This window comes from Micropterus salmoides, unplaced genomic scaffold, assembly GCF_014851395.1.
Source record: "Micropterus salmoides isolate LMB-PRFRI ecotype aquatic unplaced genomic scaffold, ASM1485139v1 Ms_hic_scaffold_8, whole genome shotgun sequence".
NCBI classification, from domain to species: domain Eukaryota; kingdom Metazoa; phylum Chordata; class Actinopteri; order Centrarchiformes; family Centrarchidae; genus Micropterus; species Micropterus salmoides.
Genome location: NW_024044570.1, coordinates 626,990 through 645,186, shown reverse-complemented (window position 1 = coordinate 645,186; position 18,197 = coordinate 626,990). Strand labels below are relative to the sequence as shown.

Genomic DNA, 18,197 nt, shown 5'->3' with positions numbered 1-18,197 from the left:
AAAGGGGTTAGCAAAGGAAATTTGGCAAAAGAAGATAGAATAAGTACTTAATAATAAATGTATTATAATGTCCCTCCCTTAAATACTGTATATCTTTGCACATGTAAATATTATCTCATTTCACATCAGTGCACATATTTGTTGTTAAGTGTTAATCTTCTATATTTTATATTTTGTCAATTTGCATATTTTTATCATCTGTTTATTCCATACCACCTGTCTTTTCCATATTTATATATTCCTACATTTATTTATTTCAGCTGTATGTTTGTCTACGTGTAGCAACTGATCTCCAAAGCAAATTCCTCCTATGTGTAAAAAAACACTTGGCAATAAAAAATAAAATAAAAAGCTCTTTCTGGTGCTGATTCTTTGTACTTGCAAAATTCCACATTCATAAATGTAAATTCAGCAGTAAAAAACTAACTTTGTACTTTTTCTCTGAGGTTGCGCATTATACCAATTTAATTTCTAAATCCAACAACAAAAAGGCCGTGAATTTTTTAATATCTTCAGCCTATATAACATAGACCACTCCTGCAAAGTGTTAGATATACCTCTCTATGTCCCGTGTAAACTGTATTCCTCTATTTGCAAGTTTAAAAACATTTGGACTTTTCTTTTTTTAATGTAAGTTTCAGGAGTCAGAAAGTACACAGCGGGTCTCCCTCCGGTGAACTACCCCGCGCTGGCCGGTAGGGGGCGGTGTGAGCCCGGTTTAGACGCATGGCAATAATCAATAACAAGAGTTTTAACACTCAATCACACGTACAGTTTTACAGCGTGCAGCGACTACATTTTGATTAATAAGACTTGTGAAAACATACATAATCTGTATCGACACACGCTGCCCTAAGAACAGCTGATATTACGTGTTTCCTCTCTGATGTCTGGCAACCCGGACCAAAGGCTGGCCAGCTGATCGCAGTAAACAGCTTCTGACAGGCTGCTGGAGGTGTTTGTCTCTGCCATGCCCAAGCCCGGATGACCCGAGGGACTCATCGATAACAGGTGAAACGGTCATATTTACTAATAATCGGCCCTGTTGGCTGCCGGTCATGCTCTGGGACTAGCTGGCCATGCTAACACTGAGGTTAGATATCCCGATGCCACAGCTGGACCCAGCAGAGCTAATGCTAGCTCTTATGCTACAGCTTAACAATGCTCTTGTTCCTCGCTAGCAGGCTAATTATAGACGCATCAATGAGGCGATTTCCAAAACTTCCGCTGCCCGGTTCTGATCGGCGGAGTCACATTTAGAAGAATTCACAACTGGGACCAAACTACAGACACGACTGAGGTTGGTTAGCAGTTAGCCGAATAGCCCGAGCTCTTTCCTGCCACCTGTGATGTGCAACTTGGAAACAGCTGTGCCAGTAAACTGAAGCTAACCCCCACACAAAGCCCCGCTTTGACCAAGACGTTGAGCCAAACTACACTCAGTAAAAGTGGAATTTAAGGTTGTCTCGTAAAGTTCCGTACTTGAAAGACAAGCGGTGGACAGTTACCGAGTACATTTACTAGAGCACCGTACTTAAGTATACATAACAGGTATTTGTACTTTACTTGGGTTGGTTAGCAGTTAATTTAGTCGAATAGTTGCCAGCTGTGATGTGCAACTTGGAAACAGTTGTTTTAAAGCTACGTCTGTGCCTTTAAACCCCACACAAAGTCCTGTACTGATGAAAACGTTAAGACAAACTCCATTCAAAAAAAGTCAAATTTAAGGTTGGCTCCTTGAAAGACAAGCACATTTTCCAGTGGCCTTTTATTGTGGCCAGCCTGAGGCCTTTTATTGTGGCCAGCCTAAGTGTGCAGTCCCCATGCTGTCTGATCAGCATCTTGATATGTCACACCTGTGAGGTGGATGGATTATCTCTGCAGAGGAGAAGAGCTCACTGACACAGATTTGTGAACAATATCTGAGAGAAATAGGCCTTTTGTGTACATAGAGAAAGGATCTTGGATCTTTGAGTGTTGCATTTATAATTTTGTTGGCAACTATCTTATTATTACGCTTGTTATGTCAGCAACAACTGATGGTACTTTATACTTGTGATACTTAGGTATTTTTAAAAGCAGGTAATTTTGTTCTTTGTCTCCAGTAGAAATTTAAATTGAAGAGTAAAATTTATCAGCTGTATCTGTACTTTTACTCACGTACAGGATTTGTATACTATTTCTACCAGTGTGAAAGACTCTGATTAAATACTTTATCACACATCGTTTCAAATCGTCATACACTAACAGGCATTACGGTCAAAACAAACAACCCATGAGAGAGAATTGGTTCGCCTGCACCTTGGTTTTTATCACATAATGGGTTGAGGGATGTGCAATGTATACAAACGAAATCAATTGATTCAAGGATAATTCATTTGTCGAATGGACTAAAAGACCGCAGTGATTCCCTAAATGTGTCTCATTGATATTGTTTATGCATTGTACTTGTGTCAATAAGCAAAGAAACATTAAAGTGCCAGGTTTTTAAATGGAGTTTGGTTGGACTTTTCTATGTACAAAACAATTCAGCTGACTTGGAGCTGTAGGCTACCAAACTACACAAATATGAAATAGAGCAGAGGATTCAGTCACTGTGGATGTTTGTATTATAATAACTAAAATTGACCTATATTTTGTCACATGTCACATCACTACAACATGTTGCAAGTTGTCTATAACATTTGACAATGTGCACAGAAATCTCATCCTTATCTCTGTTTAACTAGACACATCCTTTTTTGTCAGCTGTCTTGTGGGTTTTCTGACTGACTCGTAGGCTGTGTTTGTTTTAACGGCTTCACACCTGGTTGTCTGGTTGAGAGATCAGAGGCTGATAAGGTATTTATAGGTCAGAGGTGGGCGGTTAGCTCTGCTGCTTGTTTTTCTGTTCAGCTCTGGAGAGTTGTGTGGTGTCCAGGCGGCATCATGTGTGGCGCCCTGAGGATGTCAGCAGGTTTTAAGCACTCAGCTCCTGAAAGATTTGAATTGATCTAGAGAAGCCCGAAGTCTGGTGTCTTCTTTCATTTGACCCAGTTCATCTGACCTTCCCTGCCATCTGCTCAGTGGATTATTAATCATCATTGTCTTTATTCACAACTACAGCTAACAAACTATATGATTTGTTCATCGGAATCCTGCGTCATGGTATTTTATTATAGAAAACGAATTGTTTATTTAAAAACAAAAAGCTTCACACTTTATTAGCAGCTCTCATGTCTGTTACGACTCACAGTAAACTGTGTACTGTGTAAATAAATTGCAACTGGTGACTATTTTGTAAATAGATTAATAGTTTAAATGATTCTTCCAGCAGGAATGCCAAAGGTTTGCTGGTTCCAGCTTCTCAAATGTCAGATAAGAGAAATGACAGGAGAAGAAATATTTAGAGACTTACTAATGTATTACTAAGAGACAGGAAATGTGCGAGAGAGAGAAAGAGAGAGAGCGACATGCAGCAAAGAGCTGTGGGCTGAAATCGAACCCGGGCTTCTGCGGCAGCACTGAGCCACCTGAGCTAACCAGCACGCCGTCCCACACCTACCTGTAACGCCTACGGGTCTTGACCATGCGTCCATATGTGATGATGTGGAAGTGATATACTCTGATCAGCCATAACATTATGACCACTGACTGGTCTCTCTCTCCAGGGTAGCTGATTGTTCAGGCGCGCAATCCGTATTTGAAGCTCCCCGGAAGTGCAGTCTTGATCCGTACACTTTGATTCAATCACAGCTCAGCTCCTGAAGCTGCGATGAGGCAACTGCTGTGGATGTTTGACCTTTACTCTCCTTTCTGCTGGGTGTTTGCTCATCAGCTGAGTGACTGTAGTTTAATGTGACGGCGTGCTGGGCCGGAGGGCACGGACATTCCTCTGCACCACTAAATACGCTGTTAGATTCAAACTTGTAAGGTCACGAGGACCTCGAGGGTCACGTGACTGCTTCCTCGGTTTCATCCCGCCCGAGCGGCCTCGTGTCAGGAGTGTGCCTCTGCTCGGTTTGTGTGCACTGGAGCTGAGTGAAGATGAAGCTGATCTCTGAGCAGAGTGATGGGGTGAGTGGATCAGCTGTCGGAGCTTTAAAAGAAGTTAATGATGGTCGTTTTGGTTTAGGATTGTGAGTGGACAGAGGAGCTGAAATAGATCAGTCTAGGAGAAAGTAGCTGTTCCAGCTGCTTAACGGACAGAATGACAGATTGCTGTAAAGTTTATAACGATGCCCTCAGGTGCCCTCAGGAATATTCACATTTAAGAAGCTGAAATCAGAGAATTGTGACTTCAAACCAATTAATCAAGAATAGTAGTTGGTGTTTAATTTAAGAGTTGAAAACTAATTCATTAATCGTTGCGGCTTTCACCCACTTTATGGACAAACCTGCTGATTTCTGGGTGGTGATGGTCCAGTGGATAAGATGCCTGCCTTTGGTGTGAGAGACCCGGGTTCAATCCCCCACTGTGTCCCTGAGCGAGACACTTAACCCCTCGTTGCTCCAGAGACGTGCGACCTCTGAAGTATATAGCATTTGTTAGTCGCTTTGGATCAAAGCGTCAGATAAATGAATAAATGTAAATTTCTATGGTCGTGTTTGTAGCCACGATTTCTTTGTGCTTCATTTTTTACCCAAGGAAGGTTAAAATCAAGGCAGCCGTCCTTGTCCTTGGATAATTTATGACTTACTGTGTATTTTATTAACGTGCTGTTTACAGACTTGGTTGTTGCTTCTTGATGGGCAAATGAAATGCTTTTTAAATCGATGTTGGTGTATCTTGAATAGGAATAAAAAGCGTGGCGTTAGTTTTGTAGCCTTGCTAGCAGCACGTCGGTCGGTCCACTTTGGTTCTGAGTGAAATATCACCAACTATTGTCATGTTTGGTTCAGATGTTCATTAAGAGGCATCACAAGCTCAACAAGGTTTTCGCATGATGCAGCAAAGGGCCGAGTCAAACCCGAGCTTCTGCGATAAGTACACGGGGCACGAACACCAAAAGTGAGCTAACCAGGGGCCCAATCATCAGGTCAGCATTTGTCCATCGCTTTGGTTTCTGACCAGATTCCTACAAACTGACATTCCCATCAGCCCCAGCTGTATTTGTTGTTTTCTGCTAATTTGTTAGAATGCTAATACGCTAACTTTGATATTGACAAAATGTGATATTGCGATACTGATCAAGAATATCGTGATAACAATATTCATTTCGATCCTTAAACATATGTGAAGTTGACGGCTCCTGTTTCCAGCTCTGTTGTGTCTCCCTGAGCCGCACTCGTCTTCTTACTTTGCTTTCTTTTCCCTCGCTTCACTCACGCTGCAGACACGTCACGTGGTCAGCTCTTTTTATATGGGTACGCTTCATAGGGTATGTTTGTGTAGCGGACCCATGTCCTCACACTTGCATGTGACAGGGAAACCGGCCGTGCGATAACGATATTGAGTCGATATATTGCGCAACCCTAACGCTAACCCCCACGCGTTGCTGAGCCTTGCTACAACCTCACAGATCTGCTAGCACGGCTGTAGACTTTCAGCTTCGTCCCTTAGTACACTTCCGTGGAGTACGCTGTGGACACTGTGTGCTTATGCTGCGACCTCAAAGCTTTCCAGGTGCATGACGGCTGAATGTGACAATATGATGCTTCAGCAGTGACCGGCTGACCTGCCTGTGGACCGTCCGTGAATGCAGATGTAGTGTAAGAAGTGGTCAAAAAGACTAGAAAGGCGCTATACAAATACAGAGCATTCACTTTCAGAGATTGTTTACTGTAACCAGTTACTTAATAACACTGGCAACATATTTCTCCATCACTTTACATGCAGAACAGGTTTTACTACATGATGGCAGGGCTGGGCCATAATAACAAAAATGTTATACAAAACATTTCACGTTATTCGATATTGATAATTATCAGGATAAATATGTCAAATCATTATTTCTTTCCAGTTTAAAGGCTGATTTTTGCTCCTGAGTGAAATTTGAAGAAGCCAGATGGTTAATTGTGGTTAAACTTTTCTTTATGGCTCGAATGTAACAAACGCTTGATGCCAAACAGTGGATCACTTCACAGCTCTGATGTAGAACATTCATTATGATAAAATCTTTTTTCAGTCCCTTTTCCTCAACAAAATAAATATTTTAATAGAAAAATGAAGTGCTAATTTGTTTGTGATTCAAATGAATTAAACCAAATATTAATTGACGATATATGATCATTAATTAAATTGCGATAATTATTATTATTATTTTATTGCCCAGCCCTGCATGATGAGAGCATATATTATTTTAATTAATTACAGGTAAATATACTTTATGTCCCATTTTAGTTTATGGTCTGCCATTTACAGCGTGTGCTTCCATGAGAGCTGCTACTGTGAGACGTCTTTCAGCTGCTTCCTGTGAAGTCGGGGTACATTTTCGTTTCCCTGAGTTGAACTTCAAATTCAAGTGGTGTTACGTGGTACGATTTTTAGGTGGATGTCACGAATGTCTGAGTTGCCTGGAATTAGAGCTGGGCAATTAAACAAAAATGATAATTATTTTCCTCAATAAATGTTTGATTTAATAAATTTGAATCACAAACGAATTAGCACTTCATTTTTCTATTAAGATATTTATTTTGTTGAGGAAAAGGGAACGAATCAGATCTTGTTGTTGTCTTCTCTGTTTGGCATCACGTGTTTGTTCTGACCATAAAGAAAAGTTTAAAACCACCATTAACCATCTGGTTTCTTCAACTGTCACTCAGGAGCAAAAATCAGCCTTAAAACTCGAGAGAAATAATGATTTGACATTTATCCTGATAATTATCCATATCAAATGATGTGAAGTTTTTTATCGTGATAATGTTTTCTGACTTATTGATTGACTGGTTTATCAGTTAAAATGATAATAAAAGTGAAAGAGCATTAAATATACAGTATATATGGGAACACCGAAGGGTAAAGAACACACCGCCTGCACAACACGTCCAGATGGAAGAAACCCGCGGTCAGTTTCCTGCAGTAACACACAAAGACATTTGGCTTGTGACTGTCCGGCTGCGTGAAAGTGAGAATTTCACTTGCTGGAAAAACAATGACAAATTTTGGTAAACTCATGACCATGATCCATTAAAGAAATCCTACCTGTTTCCCCCTTTATCTGATAATTCATTTATAAAGTTCGATTTTTAAATGACGCTAAACGTTGTGAATGGGATACTTCAGACATTGGTCTCACCGTTTAAGAGATAATCCGGGGTTGAGTGAGGTTATCGTCTGTCCGCACAGCGAGTTGTCCTGGGTAACAGATTTCCTCCCAAAACGAAGGATAAGTTGAATTTAATTAACATCATTCAGTGACATTTGAAATATTTGAGAGCTGCCCGAATGTTTGTGAATTATAAAAGGAAAGTTGGCCAAGTCTGACAGTGTGGAGCTGAACGCACAAGTCTTAATATGGCCACCGTACACGCTTGAGCCTTTCGATTAAGCGAACAGCATGACCTTGAATAAAACAAATAATGAAACACTGTTTTGCAGCTCAGCCTGAGGCCAGTCACAGCTGACAGATCACACATTTCCTGTCTCGAGGACAGATATCGTACTGTGATCCAGATCCTGAGGTCATCTTCATTAAATCTCCTCTTAAAATCACTCCTGAAGATGGAAGAAAAGTCCCTGAGATGTAATAATGCAGTGGAGAAGAGAGCTTGATCTCTAACGTGGTTGTTGTGGGGAGGATAGCGGGACCCTGCGCACATTAAGACGGGGTGGTTATCCGTCTCTGCAGGACTGAAAGAATTCAACAGTAGGAAGATAACACTAACTCTATCTGGAGAACTGAAAGGCAGGTTTTGTCTGGTAGCCTCAACCTCATTTACTGATTCGAACAAAGTGGATAATATTATTATATTGAATATTATTCATGTATTTGGGCTTAAAGGGATAAATTTGGAGACATGAAAGAATGAGAATTGATTATTGAGAGGAAGCTCTTCAACAGATCTTCTATTTGTTTGGAAACTCGGCAGACACTGTCGTGGATGTTTGTGGTTCTGCTGAAAATGGCAGCGATGGTCTGACTTTGTCTTCTGCACCATCCTGAGGCAGAGTTTTGTACTTTTGAGTTAAATGTAATGAAACTATTGGGTGGATTGACGTGACAGTTGGAGGAGAAATGATCCCCTCACGATGACTTTTAATAACTTTGATGGATCGCTTAGCTTTTCATCCATCACCGTCATCAGGTCTCTTCTTTCTTTTAAACTTTGGGTTCCTGTTCCAAATGACATCTACTCAGATATAAGAACGTTGGATCTTTAGCAACCATCATACACGGCTAAATGTTTGTTCCAGTTTCCCCACAGTTACTGTACAATATGTTATAATCGATGTAGTTCAGACACCATTGCTCAAAGTCCTTCTTACAGCTCACTAAGCAAACGCCATGTTCCCATCAGAGCCTCCCAGACAGCGGCCCTTGAAGCGTTGTTTAATCATGCTAATCAGTTCCTTCCATTATCCTCTCCAGGATCCAGACTTCCAGCTCCTTATGGCTGTGTATGATGAGAACATCCTGAAGAACCCTTTCTACTTGGCGTTGGAGAAGCAGAGACCGGACCTCTGCAGCCGAGTGGCAGAGCTCCACGGCATTGTGAGTCCCACCCGTCGTCTCCTTTTGGTTGTTAAACCAGCCTGTTTGTGTCAGAAGCACAGAGGACGCTCTCAGCGTGGTCTGACAGCCACGACTGAAAATCACGGCGTTCATGAACAAGTTCAGAAGAACGTGTCTACAGTTAATGGATCATCTATCTGCAGCAAGTCTTTTTCACAGAAATGGACTGAGAATCAAATTTACAATGGTCTAAAGGTTAAGTTGAGCCGTGAGCATAATCCAATCCCTGATTGCCCAGCAGCACCTTCCAGGCGTGTAATTATGTTTGAACAAAGCAGGGCGCATCCAGAAAAGACATTTCTGCTCAGTGAACCAACATTAGTGCCTAAATAAACGTTAAAAAAGCCTAAAGTAGTCTTGTATTGTATTTGGGAAATGTCCAACTAAATCAAAGCAAACATCTCATTAGTAATGGTGGGTAGAATTAATTAATGGACACGTCTGTCACAGTCCAGTAATGGCAAACAAATTATTATTAGTTTGATATTACCACTGGAATTGGGACTAATGGAGTTGCACTTAGAGTCAAGAGAAAGATGAATAAAAACAAAACAGGGTGAGCAAATGTTAAAGTAGTGCGACGTTGCTGTGAGAGAAGCTGTTATTGCAGCCCACTTCATCAGGATTTAGTGCAGAGCTACAGTTCATCTGAAGTCCAGTTTATAGTCTGTGTTACTCTCAAATTTAGCGTTGTCTCTCAGCTTCTTTCACTTTGCCTGGATTGCACTGTAACTTAGCAAAGCAAGCTGTCTGATGAAAGTCTGTGTCTGTTACAGGGGTGCGGGGGTGTCGTCCACTGTGTTGTGCTCAGTTTTTCTCCTCTCTTTGCTGCCAATGCTAAAAAATCTGTGCACGTTGGTGGAGACGTTAGCCGTGTTGTTGGGTGTCAAGTCTTAACCTGCCATCCTTCAGTCTTCCAGATTTTATTTAGCGACCATCTATTTTAGGTGACCTGGCTGTGGTGACCGTCGAACCCGGAGCAGCTGTGAGCAGACAGCACAAATGTTTCCCTTCCAGCAAAACTCTACAGCACCTGATTTCACCCGTCACGTCATCCTCTATCGCTAAATCTGCTGCTTAGAATTTCTTAGTATTAGTATTCCATGTGTAAAGAAATAATTTCTGTTTCGTGTTTGGGTAAATTGGTGAGCTAAAGTAAGCCAAAGGTGAGAATCAGGGCCTCTCCAGTGCTCTAGGACAGACTCTGTCTCTCCTCTGCTGAGTTGATAGTGTTGAACATTTGTTAGGTGTAACTCGAGTCCGAGAGTATCTTTATTTTCTTTCAGTGCAGACAGGCTAACTGTCTTCAGGTAGAAAGTGTTTAAAGTGTTCGTGGCTTAAGGACTTGAGCCGATAGACTCCTCACACCTGTGTAATAGAGGGGTAAACAATAACCTTATTTGGACACTTTGTGAATCTCTGTAGATGTAGGAAGGATAATTATCCCCAGACAGGAAGTAACCTTCAGATTTGGTGTTTGCTTTCTGTGTTCACACTTTATCTGCTCGGGTCTCATTAAACCAGGCAGTGCAGCCTGAGTCTTCATCGGTCTACGAAACGTCCTCATCACACCTGAACCTGGCTCGCGGTATTTTCTTTACCACCGGGGATCTTGGTTCAGTCTCTACATGTGGACTGACGGCTTCCTTAGTAAAACGGTTAAACGAATGCGTCAGATCAGGAGACGGGCGACAAGCTCGACTCGTTTTTTAAAGTAAACCTACATGTTTAGCTGTCGGACCACTTCCTGTCTTGAGAGAGGGTCGAGCCGTCACTTCGGGGCTTCAAAGCGTGAGGGATAAATGAGTTTTTCCAGTCAGCTCAGTCAGCGAGAAAATGGACTATCAAATGACCTAAACGACTGCATAATTGCTCTCTAAACCCTGTTGTAGCTTGTCAAGACGCCTGATAAGGATTAGATGTTCGAAAGGCAGTCAGCAGCAGCTCTGACTCAGCAGGTCTCCTCTGGAAAGTCAGATGATCTGAGTGCGGTCAAAACATCAGCATGGAAACACTCGTAACTGGATTAGAGCTTCTAATGAGCATTTGACAGCAGACTGCTGACCTGGCAAATCAGCTCTACAAGACGCAACAAAAAGACAGGCATACTGTCGCATCCTGCTTTCACAAGCTTTTCTGGCTCATGATCTTTGATCTTTTGTGTTCTAGTTTCAAGAGTATGAAAGGAAGTCTGGATGGCGTGCACGGATTAGCATTAAGCAGAGATGAGGCTGTCATTATTCATTAGTTCTGCATGTATTTCCTCATGAACCAAAATGTTGGACCTGATGATGAGGGCGGTCGATGAAAAGTCACCAGAGTTTGGTACGGTTCATCCTGAGGGGAACATGAACGTCTGAACCACATTTCATCACCATCCCTCCAACAGCTGTGGAGAGCTCCACTCAAAACCACAAACATTAAGCTCATGGTGGCACCAGAGGAAAGGTCAGAGGATCGTAGGCTCTGTGGACATCTCTCTCCAACAGCTCTGCATCCCTGCAGATCTCTCAACACCTACATATCAAGCAAACACAACACATAAAGTCACAAACTAGGAAACAAATGAGAAGGAGCGGATGCAGTGTGGTGGCTCGGGTTAAATATGTGTTGACTGGTTAATGAATTGAGTGTAAGAGTCGAATGTTTTTCTGTCCCCTGCAGGTTCTGGTGCCTTGTTGTGGAAGTTTGAGCGTCAGCAGCTCCTCAGACTCTCGGTTCGACAGCTACGTCCTGCAGCCTGTGGAGGATGGATACCGGACTGTGGATGGAAAGGTTCGTCTGGTTTCACTTTATAGACATCATCAGAGGCACTTTAAACTCTGAGTCCAGGAAAAATAAGTCTTCTGTCAGAACACAGGATAACACAACTCGGAACCTTTCCTGTCATGAAGATAGATAATAGATTTAAAACAACTTATTGTTGTTATTTTCAGTAGAGTCTGAATAAACGCATGTTGCTTTTGTTGGCTGCTCCAACTCCTAAAACTGAAACTAAAACAAGAGGCTCCAATTGGCTGTTCCAAAATCGTAATTAAATTCAAAATCTTTCTGTTTCTTTTTGGCCGTTGAGCTTTAAAAAATAATAAGCTTCTACTGGTGTGAATGAACCGGCGGTTTACATTACGAGCTCAGACTACTTGACCTTGAGAGTGGCAGCTCGACACAGCAGCTCCCTCAATCTAGTTTTGGCCTTTTTGTACTTGTACATTTGAGTTTTTCTACTTTTCAATATATTTAACACATTTTTTAAAATTTATTTAGTAAATAGGACTTTCTTGAATTTCCCCGATGGGGGTTTATAAAGGAACTATTTATTTTATGTCACATTATTAAAGTGAGGCTGGGAAACATCAGTATTTGTCTCACAGCATGATACTTCTGCATCTGAGCCACAGAGCGCCATTGTTCACATTGTTCAGTCAACGAGCTGGTTGAATTAAAACCACAGTGACCTGCTGTTTTAGGAAATTACTGAGCCTTTTTAAAACTGAAACTATATATGTGTGATTTTAAGGATATAAGTGTCCAGTAGGAACCTTCAGGCTTCGGGATCAGAGCCATCGACAGGAAGTCTGTCAGGACTGAGAGATGGACACGCCTGCTTTTGGTCTTTACAGTATATTTGGTTACTTTACCTTCACTTAATAAATACTGTGCGCCTGTTCACCAGAGCTGTTGGTCGGGTTATGTGTTGCAGGAGGTCAGGATCCAGGACAGGCAGGTCCTGCTGGGATCCGGCTTCCCGGCTCCGGCGTCCATCCCCATCCTGTTTGAGGAAACCTTCTACAACGACCAGGAGCAGAGCTACAGCATGCTGTGCATCTCCAGGCCCGTCGAGGTGGACCCGAGCCCGGAGGAGCTCGGCCCGCCGCCACCCTACTGTCTGAAGAGCCTGGAGGACGTCAGGGAGTTCCTGGGTCGCCACGCCCAGAAACTGGACAAATTCATCCAGGGCTTCTGTCAGACCTTCAAAGAGCAGGAGAGGAAGGGACTCCGACACCACATCGTAGGACTAATCCTCTTTTCCTCATTCTTCCTTCCTCTTCTTCACCGTGCACGTCCCTTCTACTTCATTCCTTTTTAATTGCTCAAGTTTTTGTGTTTTGTTTTTCTAAACTAATTTATCAATAATCTTTAGAAATGCAGGAGCAGTTTGGCTTAGGTGTTTGAGAAAAGGCATAAAGCAAATCATTTTACTGAAGAATTCAAATGCGCATAGCTTTTGTGGAAAAGAGTTTCAATTAATAATTACTTAAAGGTCTTTGTTGAAAAATTAGCTAGATATCTTGTTAGGGTGTATTTTACAGTGATTATAACTGGAAGAGTCGAATCTTGAAAGTTGACTTTTGGTCAGCAGAGAGCTTCCCTGCAGGACTGACTGTCCTTCTGTCCTCTCTCCACTCAGGACTCGGTGAACGGCCTTTACACTAAATGTCTTCAGTGTCTGCTGAGAGACTCTCGCCTGGTAAGTAGAATCTGTCGGTCTGATGGAGATAACGAAAGGTGCTGGGTTTATTGACTGTGTCTCAGTTTGGGTGCAGGTCACATTCGGAAACCCTGCATTTCCGAATGTGACATAATTGGTCAACTAGGTATAAAAATGTAAAGCAGCTTTTCCTTTTGGAGGACATGACTGGGATCCTTTGCAACCCTCATGATCCACTTGTACCTGCCAGTTGTCTAAAGCATCATTTCCATTCTTTACATTTCTGGGATCTTGAGATTGAAACTATGTGTGTATCTACTAAGTTAATGCAAAATCCCATTTTCCCACTGCAAGAAACAAAGAGGGGCTTTTATACAAAAGAAAGACTTTCTCTTTGGGAGTCAGACTGCTGAAGCCTCATATTAACTTCAGATAAAGTTTTATTCCTTTTTTTACCTATCTTTGCACAAAACAACAAATGTAGATTTTGCCATTGAGAGCACATTAAGAAGGCATCTCCTCAAGGCCCGTCCGAACAGGAGGCTAGCAGAGCGTCTTGCAGTGTTCTCGTGAGCGCCCATCGACTGCTTTACTTTTACACCTGGGCCCTATTTTCACATATTTATTGGCTGGAAGTGACATGTTTATTTTTTACCATTAGCTTGTCACACAGTTGTCTATCATGTACTGCAGTTCAACATCACGACTCATTCAGCACTGATATTTACACCATCTGAGGTCCTCTGAGTTTCAGTCTGCTCTTCACCCTCGAAACACAGACAGCATGTAGATCAGTGATACTACTTATGTCTCGTTAGGCCCTCTGGGGTCAAATAAAAGAATCTATGTCCCAACAGATTTATCTCAGTTGTATTCCTAATCATAGAAGCAGGAGGACTTGCGTTGCTTCCTGTGCGGTGACTAATGCATTTCAATGGATTCACTGGAATGTGTTACTTTTTTCTGCAGAGACTTCTGGCGAAGCAGGAGCTTCAGATGACTCTTCTCAAACAGGCAGTAGAGGTAACCTCCCTCGGTGTTTCTACATATCACACTCCAGTTCCTGTAAAGAATTTAAGTTTCTAAAGCACATTACATGAAAAACAGATCTCAGCGCTCACTAACAGACAGATAAAATCATTAATAACACCACGACAGAGCCTGTGGGGCACGTGGCAATGTGAGACGGGATGACGGCTCGGCTCCTGGACGTGCTCACTGCGGCGTTCCCGAGAAACGCTCCTCCGATCGACTTCACACTGCGCCTCCCTCAGGCCCTCAGGCCCTCAGCAACACACCTGCCCAGTGTGAACTCGATCGGATCAGCTGTTCTCGAGATACTTTATGCGAAAGACAGAAAGATAGAGATTCTTTCCTTTTGTAGGTAGATGACGCTGATACAGCGCCACCTTTTGGCCAAATGTGTCTTTGGCACACAGACGTTATTGTAATAAAAAAGCCCTGCCCACAATATTAAGCAAAGGTTGAGGGCCAGCTACAGCAAACCTCTGTCCAGCTTGGTACAGAGATGGTCTCTGCCAGTTACGGTGACGATTGCTCAAACTTTGTAGGAGGAGTAGCGAAAAACAGATTGGGACAAATTGAAAATTGGGAGAAATCGATGTAGATGCAAATGTGCGAGGCTGATGTGGACAGAGCGTCTGTCTCCATTAGGTCCTCAGCAATACACCTGCCAAGTTTGATTGGATAAACGTTTGTCAAGACAATCGAAGGACAGACTCATAGACCGGCAGAGATTCTTTCCTTTATAGTTAGATTAAAGTAGTATCATGTAAGAGAACTTTGTAATAACAGTAATAATCTTTATCTGTAGAGCACTTTTCAAAAACAAGTGGGTGTAAAAAATACACGATAAAAGCAAGAAAACACTTGAGAGACTAAAATACACGTTTAAAATAAATATAAAATATATATAGAATCAAATAAAGTTGGGAAAGGCTCTCCTATAAAAGTACGTTATAAGAGGAGACGTAAAAGAGTTCACTGACTCCTGATTTACTCGGGCAGGCTGTTGCAGAGCCTCGGGGCCCTTTTAGTTTAAGTGGAGACTCTGGAACAGACAACAGACCTCTGCCTGAGGATCTCAAGGTACGTGCTGGTGCGTATGGGACTAAAAGGTCAGAAATATAACAAGGCGAGAGGCCATGAAGAGCTTTAAAAGTGATCAATAGAATTTTAAAGTCAATTCTAAAACATACTGGGAGCCAGTGTAATGAAGCTAAAATAGGAGTAATGTGGTCATATTTCTTTGTTCTGGTTAAAAGCCTGGCAGCTGAGTTCTGGACAGTCTGGAGTCCATCAATAGATTTTTGGGTTAAACAGGTGAAAAGGCTGTTGCAATAATCCAGGCGTGATGAAATAAAGGTGTGTAAGATGGTCTCAGTGATATATTTCTAAGCTGATAAAAACATGATTGCACTAGCTTTGTGGTGTTCTGAAGCTCACTAAAGGCCGATGAAGGCTGCAGAGATGAGCTCATTGTTTATCATAGGTTTTTTGGTGGTTTTCGCTCTGAATGGCTCTTAAATGAAGTCTAAAACAAACAAACCTGTTGCTCATATTCTTATCTTTATAGTCAGTCTTTTAAATTTCCTCTACTCCGATAGAATAATTAAGTTGTGGTCAAAACGGCCTGCGTCTGACCTAAGGCCCCTAATCAGATTCTGTCATGCGACTCACTTAAAGCTGGTGCTGTTTTCGGATTCTCTTTCTCGAAGCCGCTGTGTAAACTGAAATGTGTTTTCTTCTCATCGCAGATGTATGTTCATCATGGTATCCATGATTTAATTTTTAACTTTGTGGGAACGCTGGAAGCCAGCCAGGTAGGTTTGAAACACCATACTGAAATCCTCTGTGATGGAAATATGTTCTTTACAGATGAAACAATATGCATATTTTCTCACATCTTGTGGGATCTAGCCATGGAGATAATTTTGGTTTTATCTGTCATACAATGGACATGATTTTAGTATTTAGGGCGCCTCAACATTTTAAAAGCTTTAAAGAAACTTTTATTTCCTGAAACAGTGTTGTGATTGCTCTGGATACAGTTTTCACTACTTCCTGCTAAAGAAGTATTTAATGTTTGCCAGTAAAGCCCCGTTTACACGTGGGAGAAATCCATCAGACAGGAAGAAGCAGAGCAAATGCTGCAGACCAGAATACAATGGGGAACAACCGCTGGGATTGTTGCTCTCTAACAACTCATCTCTCACGGCCGAAAGATGAAAGCTGCTTCAGAAATGATAGTGCAGTACATGAAAACATAAAATCACTCCCGGGTGTATCACGTACTCGGTGTGATGTCAGATTGCTGCATGTTTCACATTTGTCGCTCTTTGATTTTGGCGTAACGAGAACTCAGAGTGTTTTGATGTGTGTCTGATCTCGTGTCTGTTCTGTTCTGCCACTCTGTCAACAGGACGCTGCCTTCAACAAAACCAGCAGGAGTCTGCAGGACCTGCAGCAGAAAGACCTGGGAGTCAAACCTGAGTTCAGGTCAGTTCAACATGTTGCAGCTGTGGAGCCGTTTAAAAAACTGTGTCTGATTGGATCAGACTTGATGCATCGTATGTTTACGTTCCACTTTCACTTACTGCACTATGGTGGTTGCTATAAAGGTCCAACAACAAGCAAACATTTGATAGTATAAAATAGATTTGTTTTATTTAAATCTTCAGATTTCAGAGTGACTACAAACACACCAGCTGAATTATCGTTTGATAATGTGACTCTAAAAAAGCCAATAAACACAAGTGTCAATGTCAAGTCGCTCTGCAACCGGTGGCCACCTGGAAGGAAGGAAGTCAATATTACAACTGATAAGCTATTTGGAAAACAGTCGGCTGTAACGGAAAGTACAAATGATTTGTAGTTAAATGTCTAAGATATTCATAAACAGCGGATACGTCTTAAAATAAATATAAATGTCAGTTATAAATGACCATATATTTACCATGTTTTTATCAGAATGAAAAATAGACACTGTACATAGTTTAGCTTAAATTTCTTGACATTGGAAACAGCAGTTGGACAAAATGTTCTTTAACTTACTGGTGTTTTCCAGAGCATTCAGCCACATTGCTTGGACTTCACCAGCGGATGGAGTTTAGTTGTCATCACGTGTTCAAACTCTGTAGACACATTATCATTCCCCTAAACCTCAGTGACACGTTTCACTCTTCTCTGTGTTGATTATTGTTGCTCTGCTCACTGTAAGAACCTTTCCGACTGAAGAGCAGCTTTATGTTTTTGCTGTTGTCGTGTTTCCGCAGTATAAACTTGTCTCGGGCAAAGAGAGAGCTAAGTCAGCTCAACCAGCACACCTCCCCGCTCCTCAAACTGCTTTGCCTACGCAGAGTGGCCCTGACCGCCATCCAGACCCCCAGACGCACCGGTAGGACACGACTGTGGCCGTCACTCACTGTGTTCTCTCCAGTTCTTCAGATTTCTCATAAATAAATAAGTTTTGCTGATAAATTGGTTAAGTTCAAAGTAGAATGTAGTTTGTTGAGCTGAGTGAATCAGTTAGAAAATACTGCTAACAAAGGCCTGAGCTCTCCTCCGCTTCTCTTTATCTCAGGTTTATCTTCTGTTATTGGTCCATTTATTACAGTTATTATGTGGATTCAGCTCGTCAGCTAGTAAGTGTGAGTCAGCCGGTCACCTCTCAGAGCAGGCATACAGAACTGTCCACGATCTGCGAGCGTCCTCTCACTGTCTGTAATCAGATCAGCACACAGGACAATACCTGCTCTGTGGGCCTCTAATGTGTTTGTCCAGTTTGCTTTGGAAATCCAAACTCATTGCCCCACAACAGCCCCGCAGTCAGTCTGCAGAGTGCTACCATTAATGTTTGCCATGCAGCCACTTTAGTCATTTGGTTTGGACAGAGGGAGAGTGTCTGGCAGCGTCGGGACTTCAGGTGTTATTTTTGTGCGTTTCCTGTGTTGGTGTTTTCAGTGTTTCGCCTGACTGACTGACTGTGTGTGTGTGTGTGTGTCTTCCTCTGCAGTCAGTATAGAGGCTGTTTGTGCGGACGACCTGCTGTCTGTCACACTCTATCTGCTGGTGAAGACAGAAATCCCCAACTG

General features: G+C 42.1%; 1 protein-coding gene across 1 annotated transcript; it reads left to right on the top strand.

The window, feature by feature from the left end:
• Positions 1 to 3,853: 3,853 nt before the first annotated feature.
• On the top strand, positions 3,854 to 18,197 carry LOC119893172 (ankyrin repeat domain-containing protein 27-like; the record flags this gene model as incomplete). The annotated part of the gene is given in 10 exon segments (XM_038705147.1): positions 3,854 to 4,056; positions 8,511 to 8,633; positions 11,319 to 11,429; positions 12,355 to 12,663; positions 13,063 to 13,122; positions 14,053 to 14,106; positions 15,861 to 15,926; positions 16,526 to 16,602; positions 17,379 to 17,500; positions 18,119 to 18,197. Coding segments are annotated over 10 exon segments (1,031 nt in total), but the record flags the coding sequence as incomplete, so codon positions are not given.